Below are 25,309 nucleotides of genomic sequence, written 5' to 3' on the forward strand. Positions count from 1 at the left end.
GGGAAACAAAAGGTAGTTTAGGGAAAGAGCTTCTGGCACAGGGGAGCAGGTTGGAAGGGACCCTGTGCACTTCCACTCGAAATTACACAATTTTTCAGGCAGAGAGTGGGGGCTAACCAAGTCCAAAAGAGGCACTTTCCTACATTAATGGTGTTGGCAGGACAGCACATTCACAGGTAAAGGAGTAGAAGTGACAACTGGCCTTGTGCCAGCACGCGGCGCGGTTGTCCCACAGGGTTAAAGTTTCCCAGATAGCATCAGTGCTGTAAATATTGTCTATTCGCCAAGGGGTACCGCAGCAATAAAGGAGATAAGCTGGGGGCCTAAAGGCCATGCCATAAATGGGGAGCTCGTAAAATTGTCATGTTTCTTTCGATTATGACTTCACTGAGACTCATTCCAGCCAATCTGGAACCAGCTCGTGTATAATAACTCCTGAAGCCCCAGCTGACAGCCTGTCACTCTGAGCTCCATCACCAGAAGTGGGCAGTGTCACCCCAGCGCCTGCAGCTGTCGTCAAATCACAACGACCCAGCCAAAAGGTAAGCATACTTCCATTGTGCAGTGTTTAGAATTTCTTGGGACATGGTCTATACCAGATGCCTTCAGCATCCTTTGGGGAAGGACGGGAGTAGGATATTGCTTCAAATTAAGGGCATATGTTTACACGAAGAAGAGCTATTTGTCTATGAACTAAATTCGTTATCAGACATAAGCACGCCTTGGAAGCAACAGAAGGACTAGTGTGGCCTGAATAGCAACTTTCTGAAGTTCTCACTGTTCCCGGATGTATGAAAGGGCATCAAAATCTGCCCCTTTTAACACTATCATATAGGGCAATGTATATTAGGTGGGGCAGAGCCTCCTGCTGCTGCTGTCACGGTACCTTAACCCAGACAATTAGCTGAGGCCAGCACGTTGACTTGCTGTCGTGATGGCAGCCTCTGCCAGGCAGATACCGCCCTCAATCCCCAGTGGCATACAGCAAAGTGATGGCACCTCCTGCAGAATGTAAGGAGGGGCCCTTGAGTCTCCCATATCTCACAGATAATCAATGATCTTGGTGTAAATAGGGGCCCTCCTGAAGGGTTGAGGGAGCCCCTGAAAATGTACCCTCCCTGCATGGGCTTGTGTTGTGCCCCATTCCAACCCTGGGCGGCAGCAGAGCTTGGCTCCATGGGACAGGGGCGCATCAGGAAGGAGCGCAGCAGGACTGCTTCAGGCAGTAAAATGCCTCCTGCTTCCTTGATTTGGCTCCAGAGGACAAGAGGCTTAAAATCAAAAGGATTCTCCCTTAAGAGCAATCTGAAGCAGAGCCGCCCCATCCCGCCAGAGGTGGGTACAGCAGCTGTATGGCTCTTCAGCTTGCAAATGGAGATAGAAGGCGCGGGTTCCAGAGCTTGTGTGGTTTGTTGCCTCTGAACTGGTCTTCAAGCCTCAAGAGTCTACTTAGAGGGATACTGAGAGATGAGGATGCTGAGATGTCCTGAATTAGTGTTCATTGAGCAGGATGCAACACAACTAAATCTGCGGTAATGATTCCAGCTCAACTACAGTACTGCAGGCCCGTCTTCTAGGTGCTCCTGCGGCAGTTCATTGTGCTCTGCCCAATATATTCCGTTTGCTCTGCATGAGCGAACAAAGTCACTTTGCTTGTGCTATCCCTTTTTTTTTTACTAAAGTGGCCAAAGGATCAAATTAAAAACTTTGGACCCAACTATTTGTCCAAAATGAAGAAAGCATCTGTTAAAGGTTGTGAATGTACTTGTGCTGTTTTGGAATCCAGTGCGCTGCATTTTCAGGTCAAACACTTCACATTTCTGTGCAAAGCTTGGAAAGGACACATTACTGTCTATCTGTTGAAGTACAGTAGTCCTTGTTTAGCCAGTGCTAGGAGGAATTATACTAGTGGCTGTTTATGCTGTCTACAAAACACACAGACACATATATGATATATTGGGATTTCTGTTACGGTGGACTGGATTTCTGTCACAGTTGTGACAGAGTAAATTGTCCACCAAGATCTAAATCAGAACCATAGGTGTTTGATGTGCATTGGCCAATACATGGTTAATACAACAGCATAGTTAATACAACAGCGTAGCCTGGTGGTGTTTGTTGGTTCAATGTTACATGCATGAGTGAAATGATCAGGCCCTAGGTGTGGTCCTCAGAAGGAGACCTTGAGACTGCCCCTGTTTACAGGACTCAATATCTACCTGCCTCAATTGTTGCATTCAAGGCAGAGGAGGAGAGATCTCTTCCTAAGCCTTTTTGTGAGATGGAGGTGCAATTCTGTTTCTTTGCAAGGTTTCATACCTTATCCAAAGGAAAACTTTTGTTGTAATAAACAGGGTCCTTTAAATCTCTACTCTTCCTTCTGCTGTCTGAGGCTCGCTTGGCCATCAGGACCGGCCTGAAGAAGGATACAAAACACAGAATGCGCTCCTTTGGCATTAAGTTTCCTGCAAGAACTTTGCTGAATGTCCTCAGACCAAGGAACACTATGTAGTGGTGAGAGGTCAATATATCACTGGGCATATTCAATCCATACATTTTCAAGCAGCCTCCAGGTAAATATTCATATTAGGAAATAACCTGGATGCAAAGACTGCTCACGTCCCTGCCTGTTCAAAACCTCCTGGTGTTGTGCCTGGAAAAGACCTCGCTCACAGCACCAGTCCATAACTCATTCACTCTGCACAGGGTTCATAGTTCAAGTCCACCTGTGCCTATCAGATCAATAAAGCGATTCAGGTTCTCATATTCACTCATGTACTATCAGTCATGATTCTGGGAACACAAGGTGATGCTTGGTAATCAGATTAGGTTTCGTCCACTATATTTCAAATTTCCAAAGTGCTTATTTTGTACAAAATAATAATAAGTACACAAATAATTGTAACAATAATAACGTTATATTAATAACAATAATAATACTAAATAATTGTAAAATAACAGTGATAATACATTACAGAAAGAAGCACAGGGCCCAAAACTTTTTATGACTTTGGCGTTACTGCCCAATCCTGATTCCACATTATGTCCCTTTCTTTTGTTACCTACATTTCCTGAATCTTTATCTCACTTGGGCAGGTTCTTTTTTATCGCTGTTTTCTGTTGTTGTAATTTTATCTCCTGTTCCCTTTTCTGTCTTTCTGTCTCTTCCTCAACTTCAAATTATGAAAAATAAATCCTGGTCCCAAAAAATGAGGGCCAGTACTCATCACCTGCAAACACCGGCACAAATTTAGAATTGCAGTTGAAGTGTTTCTGAAAGAGGAGGGGAAGAGAAGTGATTCTGTTGTTTGATTCCTCTCTCTGATTCTTTCAGGCAGTCACCAATGTTTGTTCACTAAATGAAAACATTGCCACTGGGGCAAGCGATAGCCTTGCTCACGGAGAGAGGATTTCTGCGTAAGTGCTGAATTGCAGAGTATTGTTCTTAATCATAACACTTGCAGCACAATTAGCACTTACCAGTAGATCCAAATCACTGCAATGCCAAGTGCTTGCCTCAGTCAAGGCAACAGCACTCTGCAAATCCACTATCGGAGAATGGCCCTGTAGGGCAGGCGCACGTCTATGCAGCAGATCCATTAATGATCTGACTTGTCTAATCAGGTAGTTGTCCCATTTCTTGTGGGATCGGGCCACCAGTCCTGGTGGATCCTCAAAAGTTTCACCGGTTAAGCGTACCGTCAAATTTGCAGTGGATCACACAATCCTGTCTTTGGGGTGCAGAGAAGAAAGCTCACAATCGATTGCCGTCTGAATGGAAACTAACATGTGCGTGGTTTCTGTGCCATCCCAAGGCGACCTTGAAGCTATCTCTGAGTATTCCCTATGTTTCCAGGTAAATTAACAGAAGTCAGTGGGATGCAGAGGTTTGCCGTTAAGAGAATCAAATTTACACTACAAAAGTGGAGGAACCAGACGACAACATAGTAGTGGAAGGAAAAATCTCATGTGAAACAAACACTGGTAAAGCCAATAATTCTGCTTTGCATTTTCAGCCCTGACCAAAACATTTTGAAAAGCCTCCTCCAGTGAAAAAAGTTTAAAAAACAACTGCTTTAGGTATGTGCATCTATGAGATAAATAATTTAATGTGTGATATCCTAGTGTACTTTTGAGTTGCAAAACAGTCCCTCATACATTTCAATGCAAACACTCTATAGGAGGCAGAACGATACATCAAACAGCCAATAGCAAGAGGTGAGAGTGAAATACTCCGCTGGGTGGTGTCAAAGCTCACTCTATGTAAAACTGGAATTAATTGGTAACAACAGGTGTCAGAGACAGCCGTGCTGTTCAGATAGAGCGAAAACAATCACCTCAATACCCTGAGCCTCAGGTGTGTCCATCATTTGTCTATATGGGTGGGATCTGTGCCAGATTCTCCCAAGGGCCGCATTTCTTTCAATACATCTATATGGCAATAATTTACCTAACAAGCAGTTATCCTGAAAATATAGTACTGATCTGGCTTTATTGACCAGACATTGGTCGATCGGTCTCTCAGGCCTCGCCTTAGACCCCATGCATTTCCTTGGATCTTTGTTTTCAAGGATTGTAAGACCCATGAGTAACTTAGCAGGAGCAGCCAAGACAAAAGTACCAGCACCTGACAGCCACCAGTGGAAGGACAGGGCTTCTCCAGAGATCCAGTACATTATTCCATGAAGCGGCAGGGGCAAGACGAAGTTCTGAAAGTGAGGCTCAGCAGAGGCGGCACACTGCCAAATGCCAACTATCTGTTGGGGAAGCCTCCTTTTCTACAGGGGCTTCAAAACATTAGAAAGGAAATTCAAGGTAGGATGTTTAGGTATTTTGTGGGGGTGAGGGGTGTAGGCTGTTTGGAAAGATGAATGAGAATGAATGAGAAAGGAAAGTTTTATGGAAAGGAAATGGTAGTTGATTTATTTTTGTAAGTGGTAGCTCCAAGAAAAAGTGAAAAACAAACTAGGCTTGATGCTCACACTTTATCAATACAACACTCAAAGCAGACGTGTGAGCCTTTGGGAATATAAGCACAGCTCATTAAAGCAGAATACATTTCCTAGAAATGAGTCCATCTCAGGACACATGTCTAGAGCTGTGCAAATGGATGACCAGTAGGGCCTCACTAGTAAAGCCTGCTCACGCAAAGCACTGAACACCACGTCAAAAATGTGGGCTAATGTAATAGTCTGGTGACAATTTTCATCTGTTTTCGAGATGGTGTGCAACCTGAACGCCACAGGTTGAAACCTGCGAGGCTCTTTCGAGGTGGATAAAATGTGTACCATTAACCTGGGTAATAACTAACGCCTGTTATCAGTGCCTAGGGTCGACAGAGTCTAAACAATGCACACATTATACGGTATAATTTACACCCCACTTTGTAAGCACAAGTTATAACCGGGTGCAAAACACACCTGATGCCTGCTGGAAATATTTTTTGCAGCCGTTTTGCCTGTGAGCCTAAAGGATCCCAGGAGAGTTTAGCTCTCCTTGAATTTACTCCACTTTTCACCTCGACCCTCCCTGAGTGCAAAATACCGGAAAATGTGGTTATAACACTATCCAGCATTTTAACCACTGCCTCGTACGAGTCCTGCGTGCATAATGCCTAGTGCTTTACATGGAAATAAACCACTTCCTTATTGTACGTGCAAACGTGTAAATCCGTCCAGAAACTCAGCCCGAATCCCGTGCAAACATATTCCTCGCCAGGCAGTTTTTGTGCCAAGTTTACACCGGACCGCGCTCTAATTTAACCAGTGACACTCAGCGCCCCTCGAGTGTCAGCAAAACGAGTATCGATTAAATCACCCATGACGCGCTGACTTTGCATTTTATGTGAGCAGCGTCTGATGGCCGCAGTGAGACTCCTTGTAAACAGGGTCAAAGGTAAAGGTGCAGACAGACGTGGCCAGCATAGCCGCGCATGACACACAGGGAGGAAGTGACATTCGAGGAACACAGGAAGGGCCACACCCTTCACGCCAGCCCAGCTCTCGCCCATCCCAAAGGTGCCTGGGAAAATGCAAGTAAACACACCATTCAGAAGCTCAAAAACTACCCCTATGAATGAAACAAGGTGCAAAGCGAAATGTAACAGAGTTTATTAAGGAATTGCGATGGCCTTTCAGATAATGCAGAAAGCAGTAGGAATTTTGTGTTCAAAATAAGTTAATGGTCTCAACCCTTTAACTTCTGTGAATCCCCACTTAATCATTTTAGAAACCAGGGGACCCCCACTGAATCATTAGTGGAATCCTGCGCCCCCACCCACCCCCTTAAGTCATTGCTGGAAGCCGGGGACCCCGGCCTAAACATTGACTATGATTTGTACCGCAAAACAAAACACAAAAAATGCAGAAAAAATGCATTCATCAAACAAATACACAAATGATGACACGTTCTATTTAAATCTTATAAATACATATAAAAAAGATAACGATTTTAATTTTAATAGAAAGGTTGGAACTTTTCTAAAATCAATTGAGGCCACTCATCCATACTATATTCTGTTTGATGCACCTGCACTGCTCCCACAAATCAATCTGAGGATACTAATTAAATTTTTACCCTCCAATTTCTAATTCCTTCACATTTACAGTACGTTTTAAGGGGCGTCACTTTTAACATGAGAAAAAGTGGTGTACCGGTGGCGCAAGAGGCATGTAAGTAAGCCTCTAAATGTTTTAATTGTACATGTAGCTTCTTTATTTATATACACTTTATTAATCTGTTAATATAATATGATTTTCTAAGTAGGCGCAGACCCCCTGAGGAAGCTTTGCGGACCCCCAGGGGTCCCCAGACCACAGGTTCGAACCACTGTTCTACATATTATTTTCTGTTTTATAACTTTTGCTCCTAAATTCTGCTTTTTAGGTGTAGTTCCTGACCACTTTAGCTGTCTAGAAGACCTTACGTTAGCAATCCTTGAAAAAAGTACAATAAGAAGTAAATAGACGTGGCTGGATCTGCACCATTAATCCATTGACTTTCATGTCTTCTTCGTAGTATGAAATTGCTTTAATTGACTAGCAAGACCATGTCATTTAGTGTATTGGTACATTAACCATGTGTGTTCCCATTAGTTTTGCATGAGTAGTCCTTTTGTTAGATTTGAGATATAGCATGATTTGTAGTTTGTAAATAAGCTAGTGTGCTATTAGATGTAGTTACTTTATGAACATAACAGAATTTTCATTGACAGTTAATGGCAGGTTTGTTAAGGAAGTGGGTTTATTTATGCGTTTTTATACAGCGCATACTTTACCCGAAGGTGTCAGAGCGCTTTACAATAGAACCAGTTACATTACATGAGGACTTCAGAGTACAAAATTACATAAAAGATATAAAAAGATACAAACAGATACACTCTAGACTCAAAAAGAATGGTAGTAAGCACAAATGTCTACTACAGATACTCGTGGTTAGAGTTACATATATACAAGTTGCAAATTTACTCAAGAGTACATATTAACAAAAGTTGAAGCGATTAGGGTTGGACAAATATATATTACATATTTACAGATTCATTTGTTTTACTTTGCTGTCATTATGGCGTTCAATTTGCGTCTTTTTTGTTCACAAACGAAAGACGTCTGTGCATTAGGCTTTCTTTAAGAAGCAACAAACTAATGGCCCTTTGTAAATAGTACATGGAAAGCAATATTTTGCTGTGTATGCCTTTTAAGTTCACCACTTAGAAAGCAAACTTCTTCTGAATCCCTTGCATACTGCTTTTTGAGAGTACATGTTTCGAACGCAATCTATATAGCAAAGGAGACCATACTCACAGATTACTTTGCATTTTTTAAAAAATCAGTTACTAATAGAAATAAAAGAACAATTTATGAAATGCCAACAAAAGAACTGCAAAACAACACCTGGAGGAGTTGGAGACTAGCAGATTTACCAAAGAATCCTTTATACTGGGGCTCACAAAGAGTTAGTTGGTAAAGTGACAGGACCAGGTAGGACGTTGTGAACTAGTGCGTAGATAAAGGTTGAGAAAGCAGATGAAATATCATGAGCTTGTCACCAATAATTTTACATTTTTAAAAACAAAAATAAACAAAACAGTGAGCATGTGTTCTAAGCAATTTTACTACATTTCTCAATTATAGGGATTTGCCTTATAACGAACGGAGAGTGTGGATTCTATGGAAACCAATTAAAATATGTTTTTCCACAAAGCCCTCATTACGAGTGTCCCATTAATCCAGATTGGTTCAGTAACAGAAGTTACCTGCAGAATCCGGATTAAAAGTTTATCGGCAACACTGTGTTGCTGATCCCCCTTCCCAAACCCATTCGGACAACTCACGAAGAAAACACTTGGCAAATGTGAAGGGAAAAAAGTCCCAGTGTGTGTGAAAACCCATGGAGATTGCCAATTGCCAAGGCAATTTCCCATTGGTGAGGGCTAAACTTTAAGTACCAAGGTATTTAGGTGTCTCATAATTACACATCCCCGTGATACCGTTTTCTCTGGTGCAGGAAAACCACATGGGTATCCCTGGTGAACTTGTAGTGAGACCTATAGTAAGAAATTAACAGAGCACAGAGACTAACAACCTTGTTGAGTTATTCACAAGAGTGAAACACATACATAAAAAAAGTGCTCCTTCTCTTCATCCCTCCCAGTCTGGCTTTAGAGCGGGCTTCTTCACAGAGACTACCCTATTGGGGGTAACTGAAAGACTACGTCATCTTTTGGATGCCGGAGACACCGTGGCCCTCATTTTACTAGATCTGAGCACAGCTTTCGACACGGTGTCTCACACCATGCTAATTAAAACCCTAAGTGCGCTAGGCATCTGCGGCTCTGCTCTGAAGTGGCTCTCTTCTTTTCTCTCAAATCGAACCTTCACCTTCTGTAAATGATGCTCCCTTCAACCCACCACTTCGTTCCTGTTATTCCATTTCTACCTCGTTTTGTGAGGCAAATCCACGTTCCCCGCGTGGCATGAAGGAGGTCTTCTATAACCTTTGTGGAGGACAGATTCCACTTTGAAGACTATTTTTATCTGGTCACACTATTTCATCCCAAAGAATTTCAGTTTGTTTATAATGTAAATGCTTGGTGTGGCATTGGAATGTAGGCTTTGATGATGTTTAGGTAAATCACATCAATCGCCATCCTACTCTCCAGCTCCCCCTATAGTCCACTTGTTCTTGCTGCTAACAGTATTCATGACTCTTCTTCCCACAGTTCACCATGGAGGATGATATTGCTGCACTGGTAATTGACAATGGATCTGGTATGTGCAAGGCCGGCTTCGCTGGAGATGATGCTCCACGTGCTGTCTTCCCATCCATCGTGGGACACCCACGACACCAGGTTAGTGACCTCTAATTTGCAAGAACAGCTTGGTATAGCTTGGCTCCTTTAGTTGGTTTTCCTTTCTTCAATAATTAGTTGAGAGATATTGCGATAAACGATTTAAAACCACAGAAGTACGCTTTAGGTCCCTTTCGCACGTAAATACCAATGAAGTGCATGTCTGGTACCAATCAAACATTTTCATTACAAAACACAAACACGCTGACTTTCATGTCTTCTCAGTATTTATCCAACAATTTTTAGTTTTACTTATTTTGTTTACAGAAAAAAAATCCTAACCTGTGTTTTATACAGGCGTGAATGTTATGGCCATCACAGAAAGGATCCATACCCACCAGTCTTGACTTGTGCTAACTATGGGTCGGATCTGTATATTTACCTGTTATGGCCTTTCACTGTGAAGGTGTGTGATGAGTTACAATAGGTATTATGATGAACCTGCAGTCAGAGGGGTTTTGGTCAACAGCACCCATCCTTTGCTGGAGGGGGAGGGAGCGGTATGTCTGTATAGTCATTTGTCATCTAATGCTTGCATAAAAAGGGTGGCTTTTATTTTAGACTAGGATAGAACTTGTTCCAGAGCCTGGTCTCCTGTGCTCAGATTATTCTTCAGTTTTTTTATTTTATCTTGTGCTGATAGATTGTACAGAATTACTAGATTTACTGCTTAAGGTGGGCAGGTATCGCTCAGGCACTTTATGAAGTTAAGATGCACAGCAAAGACTAAGGTCCAAATGCATAAAAAAATGTTTTGCGATTCCCTAATTACGAATCTTTGCGATTAGCAATTAGGGAATCACAAAACATCATGCATGAAAGTGTGCAGTACACTTTCTGCGATTTCTAAGGGGTCGCAAATGACCTACCTCATGAATATTAATGAGGTAGGTCGCAATTTGCGGCCCCCCTAGTAATCGCGAAAATCACAGGGATGGTGACCTGCTGAGATCAGCAGACCACCATGTCTGTGATTGCTTTTGAATAAAGCAATCGTTTTTTTGTAAAGCAGTCCGTTTTCCTTAAAGGAAAACGAGATGCTTTACAAATAGAAAAATGAAAAGTTTTCTTTACATTTTTTAAGACCACTGCCTGCTCTTAGAAATGCTTTCACAAACATTCACAAAGGGGAAGGGGTCTTTTGAGGATCCCTTCCCACTTGCGAATGTCTTACCACCTACTTGAAGTGGGTGGTAATATGTGAATGTTTTGTTACCGCATTCATAGTCACATAACATTCATGCATAATGTTAGGATTCGCTATTTGGAAGGGGTGCTCTAAACACGCCCCTTCCAAATAGTGAATCGATTTGGTAACAGGTTACCGAATCGCAAAATTGGGTTTGATGCATTGCGGAAGCATTTTTTGCAATCGCAAACGGGCCGATTCGCAGGAGAAAAATGCTTAATGCATCTGGCCCTATGTCAAATATAGAACATAAATTAGTGGTGCAAAAGTTCACAAACTAATGAAACCTGGTGGTTGACAGGGGAAGGAAGGTCACTGCACTATGCAGACCTGATGGGAGGCTGTGGATTGTCGGCATGAATTGCCTAGCTCTGAGATGGTGGTGTCCACCCCTCAAATATCAAAGGAGGCAATAGAACTGCTTTTGTAAGGTCCATTTATGATTTGCGCTTACGTTTTTACTTCCTGTCACTCTTCAATATAGTTGTGGAAGACTCAAGTTTGACTTTGGTCTCTGTCTTTGGTTGCAACTCTCTGTAATTGAGGAGTATAAAGTAGCTGGAGGGCCTAGGAGTTTGTGGGAAACTTTGAGCCTTGATAGTGGGATGGTTGTGATGTCTTGGGTATAAATGTCGCTCCATCTAGTTATGTTTAATGCACGGAATAGGAGTTAGGTTAATGACAATCCTGCCTCAATAATAAATGTGGCACCCTGGATTGTCCTTGACAACCACCATTTTTAATGTCTACTCGCCACTGTTTGAGAGCCAGTTTAAATTGAATAATAAAAAATACATAGCCCAAAGTAAAATTCCACAATGAAATGATACATTGTTTAAATGTAAAATCTAGTCCGACAAAAAAGGATTCAGACAAAAAATAAAAGCATAGCTAGTAATCACAAAACAGACAATAGTTGTTAAACAGTAAAGATAAAAAAATACCCTTTTAGAGCGCACTGAAAAGAGAGGATCTTAATAGAAGAAGGACTTCCCACATAAAAGATTTTAATGGTGAAGAGCAGATTCTGAAACATCTTGCCTTGCAAATTCAGCTTGCTGTAATATTGGGATGTCCAATGTAAGAAGTCCTTGGTACAGTTAAAGACAGTTCTCTTTCAATTTCACTTTTTTTCAGACAGACAAGGAGACGACTTTAAGAGAAATGCATACAAATCAGTATAAAATAGCTTTAAATAAATTACGTAGTGCAGGCAAATCACTGCAATTCAATAAAACTTGTAGTAAAGTGAATAAGTTTAGAAACAGCTAGAAATTCACCTATAAGGGTTCAGCTATTAAAAAGCTGTTAATGCTGCAATAGTTTTAGACTGCAGCGCTGTAGCCAAATGGGACAGTTTAGAAATGAAACTCCTTCACAGTATAATTCTGCACGTAGCTCGTTGGCAAGCAGTCCCTCAAAACTGAGTCGGTATGGAAAATATTATGTAATTTTATTTGAATGGACATCTTGGATTCCACAAAGGAGGCATACACTTTTTGTTATACATTACAAAATGAAACTCCTTCACAATAACATTCTGCACATAGCTCATTAGCATGCAGTCCCTTCAAACTGAGACAGTATGGAAGATATAATTTCAATTTATTTAAGTTTGAGTTCAGGGGAAAATGATATCTCTCACTTCCAAGTTAGAGGTGCGCACAATTATCCTTAGACCCGTTCAGGTCTATTCACATTCAATCTGTTTAGTAAAGGAATTCCATCCAATTCAATATAGTTTTGCTTTCATTTCATTTATTTCACTTCTATTCTTCAAATTGTAATGTTTGCTCATCTCTTTAGTAAAGAAACAAATTCTTTTTACATGTTCACACTACCCAATGCATTTCGGGTCAACAAAAAAGACCCTTCTTCAGGGGTCTGAAACAGAAAAAATAAAGGAAATATAATGAGCGATTCAGTCATCTAATCATACTCTTTCAGTATTAGACTCTGTCTGATGTACAACAATATAATCAATGAATCTCATTTTAAGTAAAATTTTCATTATTCTTGTCGGTCGGTGAGGTCTAAAAAGTATTTACATATCTGTATCATGAGAACCCAGTGTTTGTATTGCCCTATCGATATTTAAAGAAAACACATGAAAAACGATCCAAATTAAGTGAAACATGTGCTCACTGAAATTCGTTAACAGTTTACTCTCGTGAACAAATAATAGCAAAAATGTCTAAAAACGAGGACTAAAAGCTAACATGACTATTCTTTACAAGCCTTTAGGTTACTTACTTCCGTGTGCAACAAAGGTTCCCGCCTCTCCCTCAATTCGAGTTCCGTTTACAAGTCAACCCTTGTGTGTGGTATTTATTCGTGACTCAATTGGTTGAGAGCACGATGACGCATCGTGCCTACAGCCAATCACGTGTAATGGTTAGCGAAACCTAACAGTTACTCTTTTCCGTGTTGGTGATAATCCCGCCTAATCTTGACCTATCAGAATTCAATTACCAAATGCACAACGGTTGTTATAACTAGGTAGAAGCGCGCTCATTGGTCGCTCCTCTACAAACTTAATAACAATTTTTATCTTATTTATGGTGATTCTACACAACAAACAAATATTGTAAAAAACGAACCAATATTGTGAAATTAATTGCATGATCATCCAATGTCAAATCCAAGTTAGACAGTGTTCAAATGATGATTATCGATACAAGCTGGTGATCTTAGTCTTGTCAAACATCTTCCAAAGTGTTTTCTATGCAGGAAGACCAACAATAAATCCTCACGAGTTTTACAAAAAACAGGATAGTTCAATTCTATCATTAATTCCTTCCGGTTGCATGCTAGCCATTTTTCTAATCCAGAAATATTCTGCTCTTAATCTCTGTTTATGAGTGTCCATCAATGAGTTTGGTTTGATTACTTCTAATATGGTAAATTGTAATTGTGCAATGTTGTGTCCAGCCTCTATCCAATGCATAGCCAATGTGGACTTGCGATTTTTATTTCTTATGTTGCTTTTATGTTCTGTAATCCTGATTTTTATTTTTCGTTCTGTCTGACCCACATATAATTTGCCACAGGGGCATTTTATTCCATAAATAACTCCTTTTGTGTCGCAAGTGCTTGAATGTAGGAGAGGAATCATTTGTCCAGTCACAGGATGTCTAAATTGTTGACCAGTTATCACATTATTGCAATGTGTGCAGTTCTCACATCTTCTCATACCTTTGTGAATCATCTTGGCGTCTTGATTTGGTTGTTTCTTGATTAATTCTTTTAAATTTTTTGATCTCTTGTATGCAAAAGTAATTTGATTGGCTACTAGAGGTTGCAAATCTGGTTCTTCTGTAATGAGTGACCAGTGTTTTCTCATGATAGTGGTGATCTGTTTGGATTGAACTGAGTATTTGAGTACGCATACTGTAAGTTTTTTCTCCAATTTTTCTTTTTGATTAAGTAGCAGTTCTCTGTCCATGGACTGAACTTTATTCTTGGTGTGTTGTAGTATTCTTTCAGGATATCCTCGTTTTAAGTATTTCTTGATCTGATTGTCGATGGTGGAGGATAAGTCGTTCGAATCTGATGTTATTCTTTTAAATCGAATGAATTGGGATAATGGTAGGTGTGTCTTCAATGAGTAGTGATGAAAGCTGTCAAAATGTAAACTGCTGTTCCTGTCAGTTTCCTTTGTGTGAACATTGGTTATTATTTTGCCATCTTTAATTGTTGTCTTCACGTCCAGGAATGCCAATTCATTGGTGTTAATTTGATGAGTGAACTTAATCCTGTCGTGTATCTGATTCAGTACATGGATGTTTTCAATTAGTTGATCTTTTGTACCCTTCCAAATTACAAAGATGTCATCTATGTAACGTTTAAAGATCATGATGCCTTCCTTCCATTGTGGATTATTCAGTATGTGGTCATATTCAAATTTTGCCATGAAGGTGTTGGCGTAGGACGGTGCCCCCGCAAAACCCATGGAAGTTCCACTACATTGCTCATAGAAGTCATTCTCCCATTCTAGATAACTGTGGAATAACGCAAAATGTAATAATTCCATCAAAAAGATTTTTTCTGTTCCTACAATGTCATTTTCCAGTAGTCTCCATTCCATTGCTTCTAAACCCTCATGATGGGGGATAGAAGTGTAAAGTGCTGTAACATCAATAGAACATAACCATATTTGCTCATCTTTCGGGATTGTTACTTCGTTTAGGAGGTTTAGAAAAGCAGTGGTGTCTTTAATGTAGGTACTCCAATTTTGAACCAATGGTTGTATGAACCAATCTAAGTATTGACCTAGTGGTTCTGAGATCGATCCACAAGCTGACACAATGGGTCTAAAAGGTGGTGTGGTGGCATGTTTATGAATTTTTGGGAGCATGTAAAATTGAGGTCTCCGTGGATATTTGATGTTTAAAAAATGAAAAGTCTTTTCAGTTATCCACTTCAACTCTAGTGCTTTTTCCAAAATTGATTTCAATGTTTCTGCGAAAATATCAGTAGGATCTTGTTCAATTTTCCGATACGTGTTAGTATCTTGTAGATGTGTGCGTACACTTTCCATATAAAAATCAGTGTTCATCACTACTATAGCTCCACCTTTATCTGCTTTCTGTATTGTAATATTTGTCATCTCTTTTAAAGATCTCAGTGTGTTCCAATCCTTTTTCGAGAAGTTACTTTTATTTCCACTCGAATAGTTTATTTTTTTCATTTCAGTAGTGATTACTCTTTCAAACGCATCAATAGTTTTATGTGACGTAGGTGCACAAAATGTACTTTTGAATTTAAATTCTTTCATCTCGCTTTCAGGCTTGTCAATCGGTTGGAAATTTGAAAAGAAATTTTTTAATCGCAAATTACGTAAAAATTTGAAGATTGCAATTTCTGTTTCTTGGGCATTTGATCTATAGTTAGGCACATAAGTGAAACCTTTATTTAAAAGTTTGGTTTGTGCATCTGTTAATCGAATCCCTGAAATGTTTATGACAAGGTTGTCTTCTTTTTGGTCGATCGGAGTGCTCTTTCTGTCTCTGTCTCTTTTGTTTTTTCTTTTTCCCCTCCTTGTTTTTGGGATTCTCCCATTGTTGTTGAACCCGAAGGAGCATTGTTGGCGGCCGGGCTGGTCTCTAAAAAAGTCACCTTGTTTTGTTGATCTCTGCGAGTTGTTTGTGAACTACTTCCTAAAGGTTTCCTGTTTTGTGCTATCTCAGATTCTGAAATGACACTTTCTTGTGATGAACTCACTTCTGTTTGTGGTCTCTTCCAATTTCTTTGATGATAAACCTCTGCCCAACTATAGACTTCTTCCAACTTATAATCTATAGTGTCTCTTTTATATTCAATATACTCAATAAATGGTATCAAATACTGAACAAATGCAGCTTAGATCTGATTCTATTGATCGTGGAGGAATTGTCAAAAGAGTTAAAGACTTTGGAAGAAGAATTGGAAACAATTAAACGTGAATTAAATACACATGAAGATTTAACAAAAACATTGGAAGACATCAACACAAAACTTGAGAAATATGCCAAAGAAATAGAAGAAAGGAAAATCAAAAAATATAAAAGAGACACTATAGATTATAAGTTGGAAGAAGTCTATAGTTGGGCAGAGGTTTATCATCAAAGAAATTGGAAGAGACCACAAACAGAAGTGAGTTCATCACAAGAAAGTGTCATTTCAGAATCTGAGATAGCACAAAACAGGAAACCTTTAGGAAGTAGTTCACAAACAACTCGCAGAGATCAACAAAACAAGGTGACTTTTTTAGAGACCAGCCCGGCCGCCAACAATGCTCCTTCGGGTTCAACAACAATGGGAGAATCCCAAAAACAAGGAGGGGAAAAAGAAAAAACAAAAGAGACAGAGACAGAAAGAGCACTCCGATCGACCAAAAAGAAGACAACCTTGTCATAAACATTTCAGGGATTCGATTAACAGATGCACAAACCAAACTTTTAAATAAAGGTTTCACTTATGTGCCTAACTATAGATCAAATGCCCAAGAAACAGAAATTGCAATCTTCAAATTTTTACGTAATTTGCGATTAAAAAATTTCTTTTCAAATTTCCAACCGATTGACAAGCCTGAAAGCGAGATGAAAGAATTTAAAGTCAAAAGTACATTTTGTGCACCTACGTCACATAAAACTATTGATGCGTTTGAAAGAGTAATCACTACTGAAATGAAAAAAATAAACTATTCGAGTGGAAATAAAAGTAACTTCTCGAAAAAGGATTGGAACACACTGAGATCTTTAAAAGAGATGACAAATATTACAATACAGAAAGCAGATAAAGGTGGAGCTATAGTAGTGATGAACACTGATTTTTATATGGAAAGTGTACGCACACATCTACAAGATACTAACACGTATCGGAAAATTGAACAAGATCCTACTGATATTTTCGCAGAAACATTGAAATCAATTTTGGAAAAAGCACTAGAGTTGAAGTGGATAACTGAAAAGACTTTTCATTTTTTAAACATCAAATATCCACGGAGACCTCAATTTTACATGCTCCCAAAAATTCATAAACATGCCACCACACCACCTTTTAGACCCATTGTGTCAGCTTGTGGATCGATCTCAGAACCACTAGGTCAATACTTAGATTGGTTCATACAACCATTGGTTCAAAATTGGAGTACCTACATTAAAGACACCACTGCTTTTCTAAACCTCCTAAACGAAGTAACAATCCCGAAAGATGAGCAAATATGGTTATGTTCTATTGATGTTACAGCACTTTACACTTCTATCCCCCATCATGAGGGTTTAGAAGCAATGGAATGGAGACTACTGGAAAATGACATTGTAGGAACAGAAAAAATCTTTTTGATGGAATTATTACATTTTGCGTTATTCCACAGTTATCTAGAATGGGAGAATGACTTCTATGAGCAATGTAGTGGAACTTCCATGGGTTTTGCGGGGGCACCGTCCTACGCCAACACCTTCATGGCAAAATTTGAATATGACCACATACTGAATAATCCACAATGGAAGGAAGGCATCATGATCTTTAAACGTTACATAGATGACATCTTTGTAATTTGGAAGGGTACAAAAGATCAACTAATTGAAAACATCCATGTACTGAATCAGATACACGACAGGATTAAGTTCACTCATCAAATTAACACCAATGAATTGGCATTCCTGGACGTGAAGATAACAATTAAAGATGGCAAAATAATAACCAATGTTCACACAAAGGAAACTGACAGGAACAGCAGTTTACATTTTGACAGCTTTCATCACTACTCATTGAAGACACACCTACCATTATCCCAATTCATTCGATTTAAAAGAATAACATCAGATTCGAACGACTTATCCTCCACCATCGACAATCAGATCAAGAAATACTTAAAACGAGGATATCCTGAAAGAATACTACAACACACCAAGAATAAAGTTCAGTCCATGGACAGAGAACTGCTACTTAATCAAAAAGAAAAATTGGAGAAAAAACTTACAGTATGCGTACTCAAATACTCAGTTCAATCCAAACAGATCACCACTATCATGAGAAAACACTGGTCACTCATTACAGAAGAACCAGATTTGCAACCTCTAGTAGCCAATCAAATTACTTTTGCATACAAGAGATCAAAAAATTTAAAAGAATTAATCAAGAAACAACCAAATCAAGACGCCAAGATGATTCACAAAGGTATGAGAAGATGTGAGAACTGCACACATTGCAATAATGTGATAACTGGTCAACAATTTAGACATCCGATGACTGGACAAATGATTCCTCTCCTACATTCAAGCACTTGCGACACAAAAGGAGTTATTTATGGAATAAAATGCCCCTGTGGCAAATTATATGTGGGTCAGACAGAACGAAAAATAAAAATCAGGATTACAGAACATAAAAGCAACATAAGAAATAAAAATCGCAAGTCCACATTGGCTATGCATTGGATAGAGGCTGGACACAACATTGCACAATTACAATTTACCATATTAGAAGTAATCAAACCAAACTCATTGATGGACACTCATAAACAGAGATTAAGAGCAGAATATTTCTGGATTAGAAAAATGGCTAGCATGCAACCGGAAGGAATTAATGATAGAATTGAACTATCCTGTTTTTTGTAAAACTCGTGAGGATTTATTGTTGGTCTTCCTGCATAGAAAACACTTTGGAAGATGTTTGACAAGACTAAGATCACCAGCTTGTATCGATAATCATCATTTGAACACTGTCTAACTTGGATTTGACATTGGATGATCATGCAATTAATTTCACAATATTGGTTCGTTTTTTACAATATTTGTTTGTTGTGTAGAATCACCATAAATAAGATAAAAATTGGTATTAAGTTTGTAGAGGAGCGACCAATGAGCGCGCTTCTACCTAGTTATAACAACCGTTGTGCATTTGGTAATTGAATTCTGATAGGTCAAGATTAGGCGGGATTATCACCAACACGGAAAAGAGTAACTGTTAGGTTTCGCTAACCATTACACGTGATTGGCTGTAGGCACGATGCGTCATCGTGCTCTCAACCAATTGAGTCACGAATAAATACCACACACAAGGGTTGACTTGTAAACGGAACTCGAATTGAGGGAGAGGCGGGAACCTTTGTTGCACACGGAAGTAAGTAACCTAAAGGCTTGTAAAGAATAGTCATGTTAGCTTTTAGTCCTCGTTTTTAGACATTTTTGCTATTATTTGTTCACGAGAGTAAACTGTTAACGAATTTCAGTGAGCACATGTTTCACTTAATTTGGATCGTTTTTCATGTGTTTTCTTTAAATATCGATAGGGCAATACAAACACTGGGTTCTCATGATACAGATATGTAAATACTTTTTAGACCTCACCGACCGACAAGAATAATGAAAATTTTACTTAAAATGAGATTCATTGATTATATTGTTGTACATCAGACAGAGTCTAATACTGAAAGAGTATGATTAGATGACTGAATCGCTCATTATATTTCCATTATTTTTTCTGTTTCAGACCCCTGAAGAAGGGTCTTTTTTGTTGACCCGAAATGCATTGGGTAGTGTGAACATGTAAAAAGAATTTGTTTCTTTACTAAAGAGATGAGCAAACATTACAATTTGAAGAATAGAAGTGAAATAAATGAAATGAAAGCAAAACTATATTGAATTGGATGGAATTCCTTTACTAAACAGATTGAATGTGAATAGACCTGAACGGGTCTAAGGATAATTGTGCGCACCTCTAACTTGGAAGTGAGAGATATCATTTTCCCCTGAACTCATGTTTAATAGAGAGTGTTCTTAGACAAAACACTATAAGAGGGAGCAGCACACCATAAAAAAGAATGAAATCATCATAAAACAGTCGACAAGAGTGCCTGATGGACAAATAAATGAATTTATTTAAGTTAACATCTTAGATTCCAAGAGGGAGACGTACTCTTTTTACTATACATTTTTAAAAATTGACAATGACTGCAAAGGAAACTTCAGTGGGGTCAGGGGGAGGATGGAAGATAGTCGTTTGCTGGGCAAGGTTTTACACTTTCATCTGTTTTCAGGCAACTGGCCCTCTGTAGTCAAGCCCTTATTCACATGCCTGTGGGGTTTGAGTACATCAAGACATCTATCCTAAATATTTAACATGTACAGGGAAAGACAGAGATGGAGAGAGTTGTACAGAAAAATAGATCAAGAGAGATATAGAAAAAAGAGCTAATAATGAAGAAAGAGAGAGAAAAAGAGAGGAAGTGGGGTAGAAGAATCCAAATGTTTGACTATTAACAGGAGTCGTGTTCCATCTTGAAATAATTACAGTGGGCTACTTAAGCTGTTTTCCAAGTGTCCATCTTACTTTGGACCCCTCTGTGAAGAAGAACCCTGTGTTTATGGTTTTGTATCTGGATGTCCTTTCAATGGTTTCAGCTGTATTTGTCACTTTTTATCAAACTTTAATTATTTGAATGAGTTGTGAATACATATAAAATCATTGCTTTCATTACATTGCCTATTCTCCTCTTGTTAGGGCGTGTTGGTTGGTATGAGCCAGAAAGACAGCTACGTTGGTGACGAAGCCCAGAGCAAGAGAGGCATCCTTTTTTTGAAATATCCTATTGAACATGGTGTTGTGAGCAACTGGGATGATATGGAGAAGATTTGGCATCATACCTTCTACAACGAGCTGAGAGTTGCCCCAGAGGAACACCCGGTCCTGCTAACAGAAGCACCAGTGAACCCTAAACTAAACAGAGAAAAGATGACACAGGTGTGTTAATCCATACCGACACCTTGAGCAATCATAACCTTCGAAGAAAACGTATTACTTCTGTACATTTTGTTACTTTTACTCATTTTGTTATAATATTTTCATTTTGTTGTCTGCATTCCGTTGAAAATCTACTTTCATAGAGAGAATCACTGGTCTCACTTAAGTTCACCAAATCAAATGTGTGGTTTGAGAAGTCAGGAGCTCTTCTTTAAGAAGCTTCCAGGGAAAAGTGTGATAGCTTTGTTGTCTGGGGTTTTGATTATTCTACCAAGGCAGATACATTCCTCAGTCTTAGTTTGTATTTCACCAAGAATACGGAATCGCTGCATAGAAACAAAGCATACTTATTCAGAATAAGGCTGGTTGTCATGGAATCTTTTTTAATTTTATTGAGTAAACTCTTTGACACTTAGGAAAGGACATACAATACAAATTCAGTTCAGTAGTGGAATTTATAGGGTTTTATTCAGTCCCTTATTCCAGTGAAACAATGTGTTAACATTCTCCCCCACCCTCTTACTTTGCCAAATTCTACAGTGAAACTAAACGTATAGCACCTATCCTCACAAATTCCTTTGAGTAGGTTCCTTCTTTGAGTTCTGTGCAACCAAAGCCACGGTAATCAGTGACGTAAAAGAGATAATGCATGTGTTAACAAGTTCCCTCCGCAAACTGCATTGACTTTCCAGGCAGAGTCCACCAAAGCATCGCAATGCTAACATCAATCAACCTATTTCTTTATTGCACGTCTTTTGAAATGGCGCTCACATAAACAGAACTGATATAAAACTTCATAAGTTTTAGATTTGAACCATGAAGTACATTTAAATGTTTTCTTTTCAACAAGTGCATATTTTAGGAATCATTTTGTCACCAGATATATTTATAATTGCATGTTCTTAGGAGACCTCCTTCTTAACCATGGATATGGACAACAAACAATTCAGCGAGATAGGTAAATTGTACAGCCTATAAACAAAAATTACAAAAATGAAGATGCATCACATAGAACTCAGAGAAAGCTTTCAAGTTTATAAAATTCATAACGATTTCTATCACAGTCCTACTAGCATCTTACCATTTCTCAAATGCAAAATGTCAGCGTAAACCTCCAGCATATTCCAAAATGGAGTTAATTGATAGTACCGGGGCAACTGTAATTCTCAAGAAGTATTCTGTCAAATAAGTCAAAGGTAACGGGCCTGATTGGTGTTTGGTGCCAGCTCTCCGTCCGTAAGGGTGGCAGATGACATTAAGTCTTCTAGCCTGATGTATTACTGCCCACCATATCCAGAGATCACTGCCGGCCCATTGGTGATCTCTGGAACCACAGTTACGGCGGTTCCTCTGAGGCACTGCAAGTTTGATTCGCAGCTGCCATCTTTCAAATGGCGCTACGCAAACAAATGATGGACGGAATGCTGAATAAATTATACATTCACCCCCCAGTCAAGAGATCTGGGTCAAATCCATCGTTCTTTAGCTCACCATGCCACCCCAGTTTAGACCCAGTCATATACAAATCAGTCTTGACCCTGTGCCTCGTCCAGACCGAACTGCCAAGCCAGGTCCTCCATGGACCGGAAAAAAGCATCCTGGGACCAGTTTCTGGGTATTACCCTTCATCAGCCAGGCTAGCTTGAATCCAGTGGCACAGTGAGCAAGGGAGCCACGTCTGGGCATACCCATCCCACGTAGGGTGAAAAGTGCTACACAAACAAATGATGGATTTAGGCCCAGATCTCTGTACTGGGGTGAATGTATGACACTGTTCTGCATTCTGTCCATCAATTGTTCTTTTTGTATTTGTGACCCCGAGTGGGACGGGTATGCCCAGATGTGGGACCTGTGCTCTCCATGCCGCTGGAGTCAAGCTATCCGGCTGATGAGGGCTGAAAGGCCGAAACTGGTCCTAGGATGCTTGGACCACCCGCATGCTCCCGCCTGTGCCTCATCCCTGGTGGCCCAGTGGTTGGCTTTTAAGTTTCTGATTGCTTGTCTGACTGCGCTGCGTTCGTTTTTACGTTTCGTCACTTGGTCTCGTTTTTATTCTGTTTTCTGTTTCGCCTGTTTATTCTGGTTATTCTGGTTATTTTGTACTGTTGCCCCCTGTGCCCCCTTTCTCCGTGTTAGCCTGTGCCCGTCTGCTTGTTTTTCCCTGACCCCCCCCTCCCGCCGCCCCGTGTTTCCCGCCGCTGCCTCCCCTGCGGCCCCCCCCCCCCTGTGTCCCGATTCGTCCCGCTCCCCCCTCCCAGCTGCTCCTCCCTCCCTCGTCCCCCCTCATAATGCAGGCCGCTGCGCGGTGAAGGAGCGACCCAAGACCCTGATTTCAGGTCGGGCCACTCCCCCACCGCGCTAGCTCACCCTGCTAGCGCCGTATCCATCAGCCCCGCTACTGCAGAGTGTTCGAGGCCCTCTTCCACCCGCAGGCTCCCGCCTGCGCCTCATCCCTGGTGGCCCAGTGGAGGGCTTGTAAGTTTCTGATTGCTTGTCTGACTGCGCTGCGTGCGTTTTTACGTTTTGTCACTTGGTCTCGTTTTTATTCTGTTTTCTGTTTCGCCTGTTTATTCTGTTTATTTTGTACTGTTGCCCCCTGTGCCCCCTTTCTCCGTGTTAGCCTGTGCCCGTCTGCTTGTTTTTCCCTGACCCCCCTCCCGCCGCCCCCCGTTTCCCGCCGCTGCTTCCCCCCTGTGTCCCGATCCCCCCTCCCAGCTGCTCCTCCCTCCCTCGTCCCCCCTTATAATGCAGGCCGCTGAGCGGCCGCGCCGCTGGCGCGCCAGAGGCGAGCCCGTCTGTGCCCGTCCGCGCCTGGCCCGCGCCCAGCGCCAGAACCTCTGGACCCCACGAACGCCACTATGCCAGACACCGCTACGACGCCGCCGCCCTCCACGCACTCAATACCGGCCAAAACCACAGCTGCTTCCAGGCCACCCAGAAGCGCACCCACGGACCTTTCTCCTGCCGCAGCTGCAGCTTCACCTGCGACGGAGCCAGCAAACCTCCAAAGACCAGACCCAACCACCTCCGCTGCATACTCCTCAACACCCGCTCCGCACGCAGTCACGCCGTCAAACTCTGGGACCTGCTCGACACCGCCGTCCCCGACGTGGCCTTCCTGACCGAGACCTGGTGGAACGACTCCTCGGCGTCCGACATCGCCATAGCCATCCCTGACGGCTACAAGATCACCTGCAGAGACCGCACCAACAGATTCGGAGGAGGAATAGCCATCATCCACAAGTCCACCCTCAAGGTCTCCACCAATGCAGAGGACACCCTCAAAGCCGCCGAACACCTGCACTTCCAAATCCACACCGACCCCATCACCACCCTCAGAGGAACGCTCATCTACAGACCCCCGGGACCCAGGGCGCCGTTCAGCGACTCCATCGCCGACCTCACCAGCACCCACGCACTCGCCTCCACGAACTACATCCACCTCGGGGACCTGAACTTCCACCTCGAGAACAACAACGATGCCAACTCTGCCACCCTGATCGACAACCTGGCAAACCTCGACCTCAGACAGCTCGTCACCACACCCACCCACATCGCCGGCCACACGCTGGACCCCATCTTCTCCACAGGCACCCACGTCACCTTCGACCACACCACCGAACTCCATTGGACCGACCACCGCTGCATCCACTTCACCTTCAAGAAGCCAACCACGCACCACCGCACCCAACAACTCCCACGTCGCTGCTGGAACAAAGTCACAGAAGACCAACTGACCTCCACCCTTGCCCAGAACCCACCTGCGGCCTCCACCGACCCAGACACAGCAGCCAGCAACCTCAGAGAGTGGATTGAAGACTGCGCCAACACCCTCGCACCACTCAGGAAACCCCCCATCAACCACGCCAGCAAGAAAGCCACCTGGTTCACCGACGAGCTACAGACCTCCAAACGCGCCTGCCGGAAACTGGAGAAGAAATGGCTCCACGATCGCACACCTGACAGTCACGCAGCCCACAAGGACGCCACTCGTAGACACCACCACCTCATCAGAATGGCCAAAAGATCCTCCTTCAAAAACAGACTGGACAACAACGCACACGACAGCAAAGAGCTCTTCAGCATCGTGAGGGAACTCTCCAACCCCAACGCCAACGACGTCCCGCAACTTTCTTCCACCAGAAGATAGCAGACATCCATAACAGCTTCAACATCCCGGTCAACCCGACCGCGCCAGACTCCTCCCCCGCGAACACCACCTGGACCAACCACCTGACCTCCTGGACCAACGTCAACGGCGAAGAAACACGCAAGGTCATGAACTCCATCCACTCTGGATCACCGTCAGACCCTTGCCCTCACCACGTGTTCAACAAAGCCGACGCAACCATCGCACCCCAACTAAGGAAGGTCATCAACGCCTCCTTCGAGACAGCCACATTCCCGGACAGCTGGAAGCACGCCGAAATCAACGCCCTCCTCAAGAAGCCCAAGGCGGACCCCAAGGACCTCAAGAACTTCTGATCCATCTCCCTCCACCCGTTCCCGACGAAGGTCATCGAGAAAATCGTCAACGCGCAACTAACCCG

The 25,309-nt window shown here is 41.7% G+C and overlaps 1 protein-coding gene across 1 annotated transcript in view; it reads left to right on the plus strand.

Annotated features, from left to right (window-relative positions):
* Nucleotides 1-386: 386 nt before the first annotated feature.
* Nucleotides 387-25,309, plus strand: part of LOC146796536 (actin, cytoplasmic 1-like) — a 58,123-nt gene continuing 33,200 nt past the window's right edge. Inside the window, exons 1-3 of the mRNA XM_085629156.1 lie at nt 387-542; nt 9,218-9,346; nt 20,520-20,759. Coding sequence (XP_085485282.1) covers nt 9,224-9,346; nt 20,520-20,759 — 363 coding nt within the window. The 5' untranslated portion in view covers nt 387-542; nt 9,218-9,223. The remainder of the gene's footprint in view (nt 543-9,217; nt 9,347-20,519; nt 20,760-25,309) is intronic.

This window comes from Triturus cristatus, chromosome 10 (assembly GCF_964204655.1).
Source record: "Triturus cristatus chromosome 10, aTriCri1.1, whole genome shotgun sequence".
Lineage (NCBI taxonomy): Eukaryota > Metazoa > Chordata > Amphibia > Caudata > Salamandridae > Triturus > Triturus cristatus.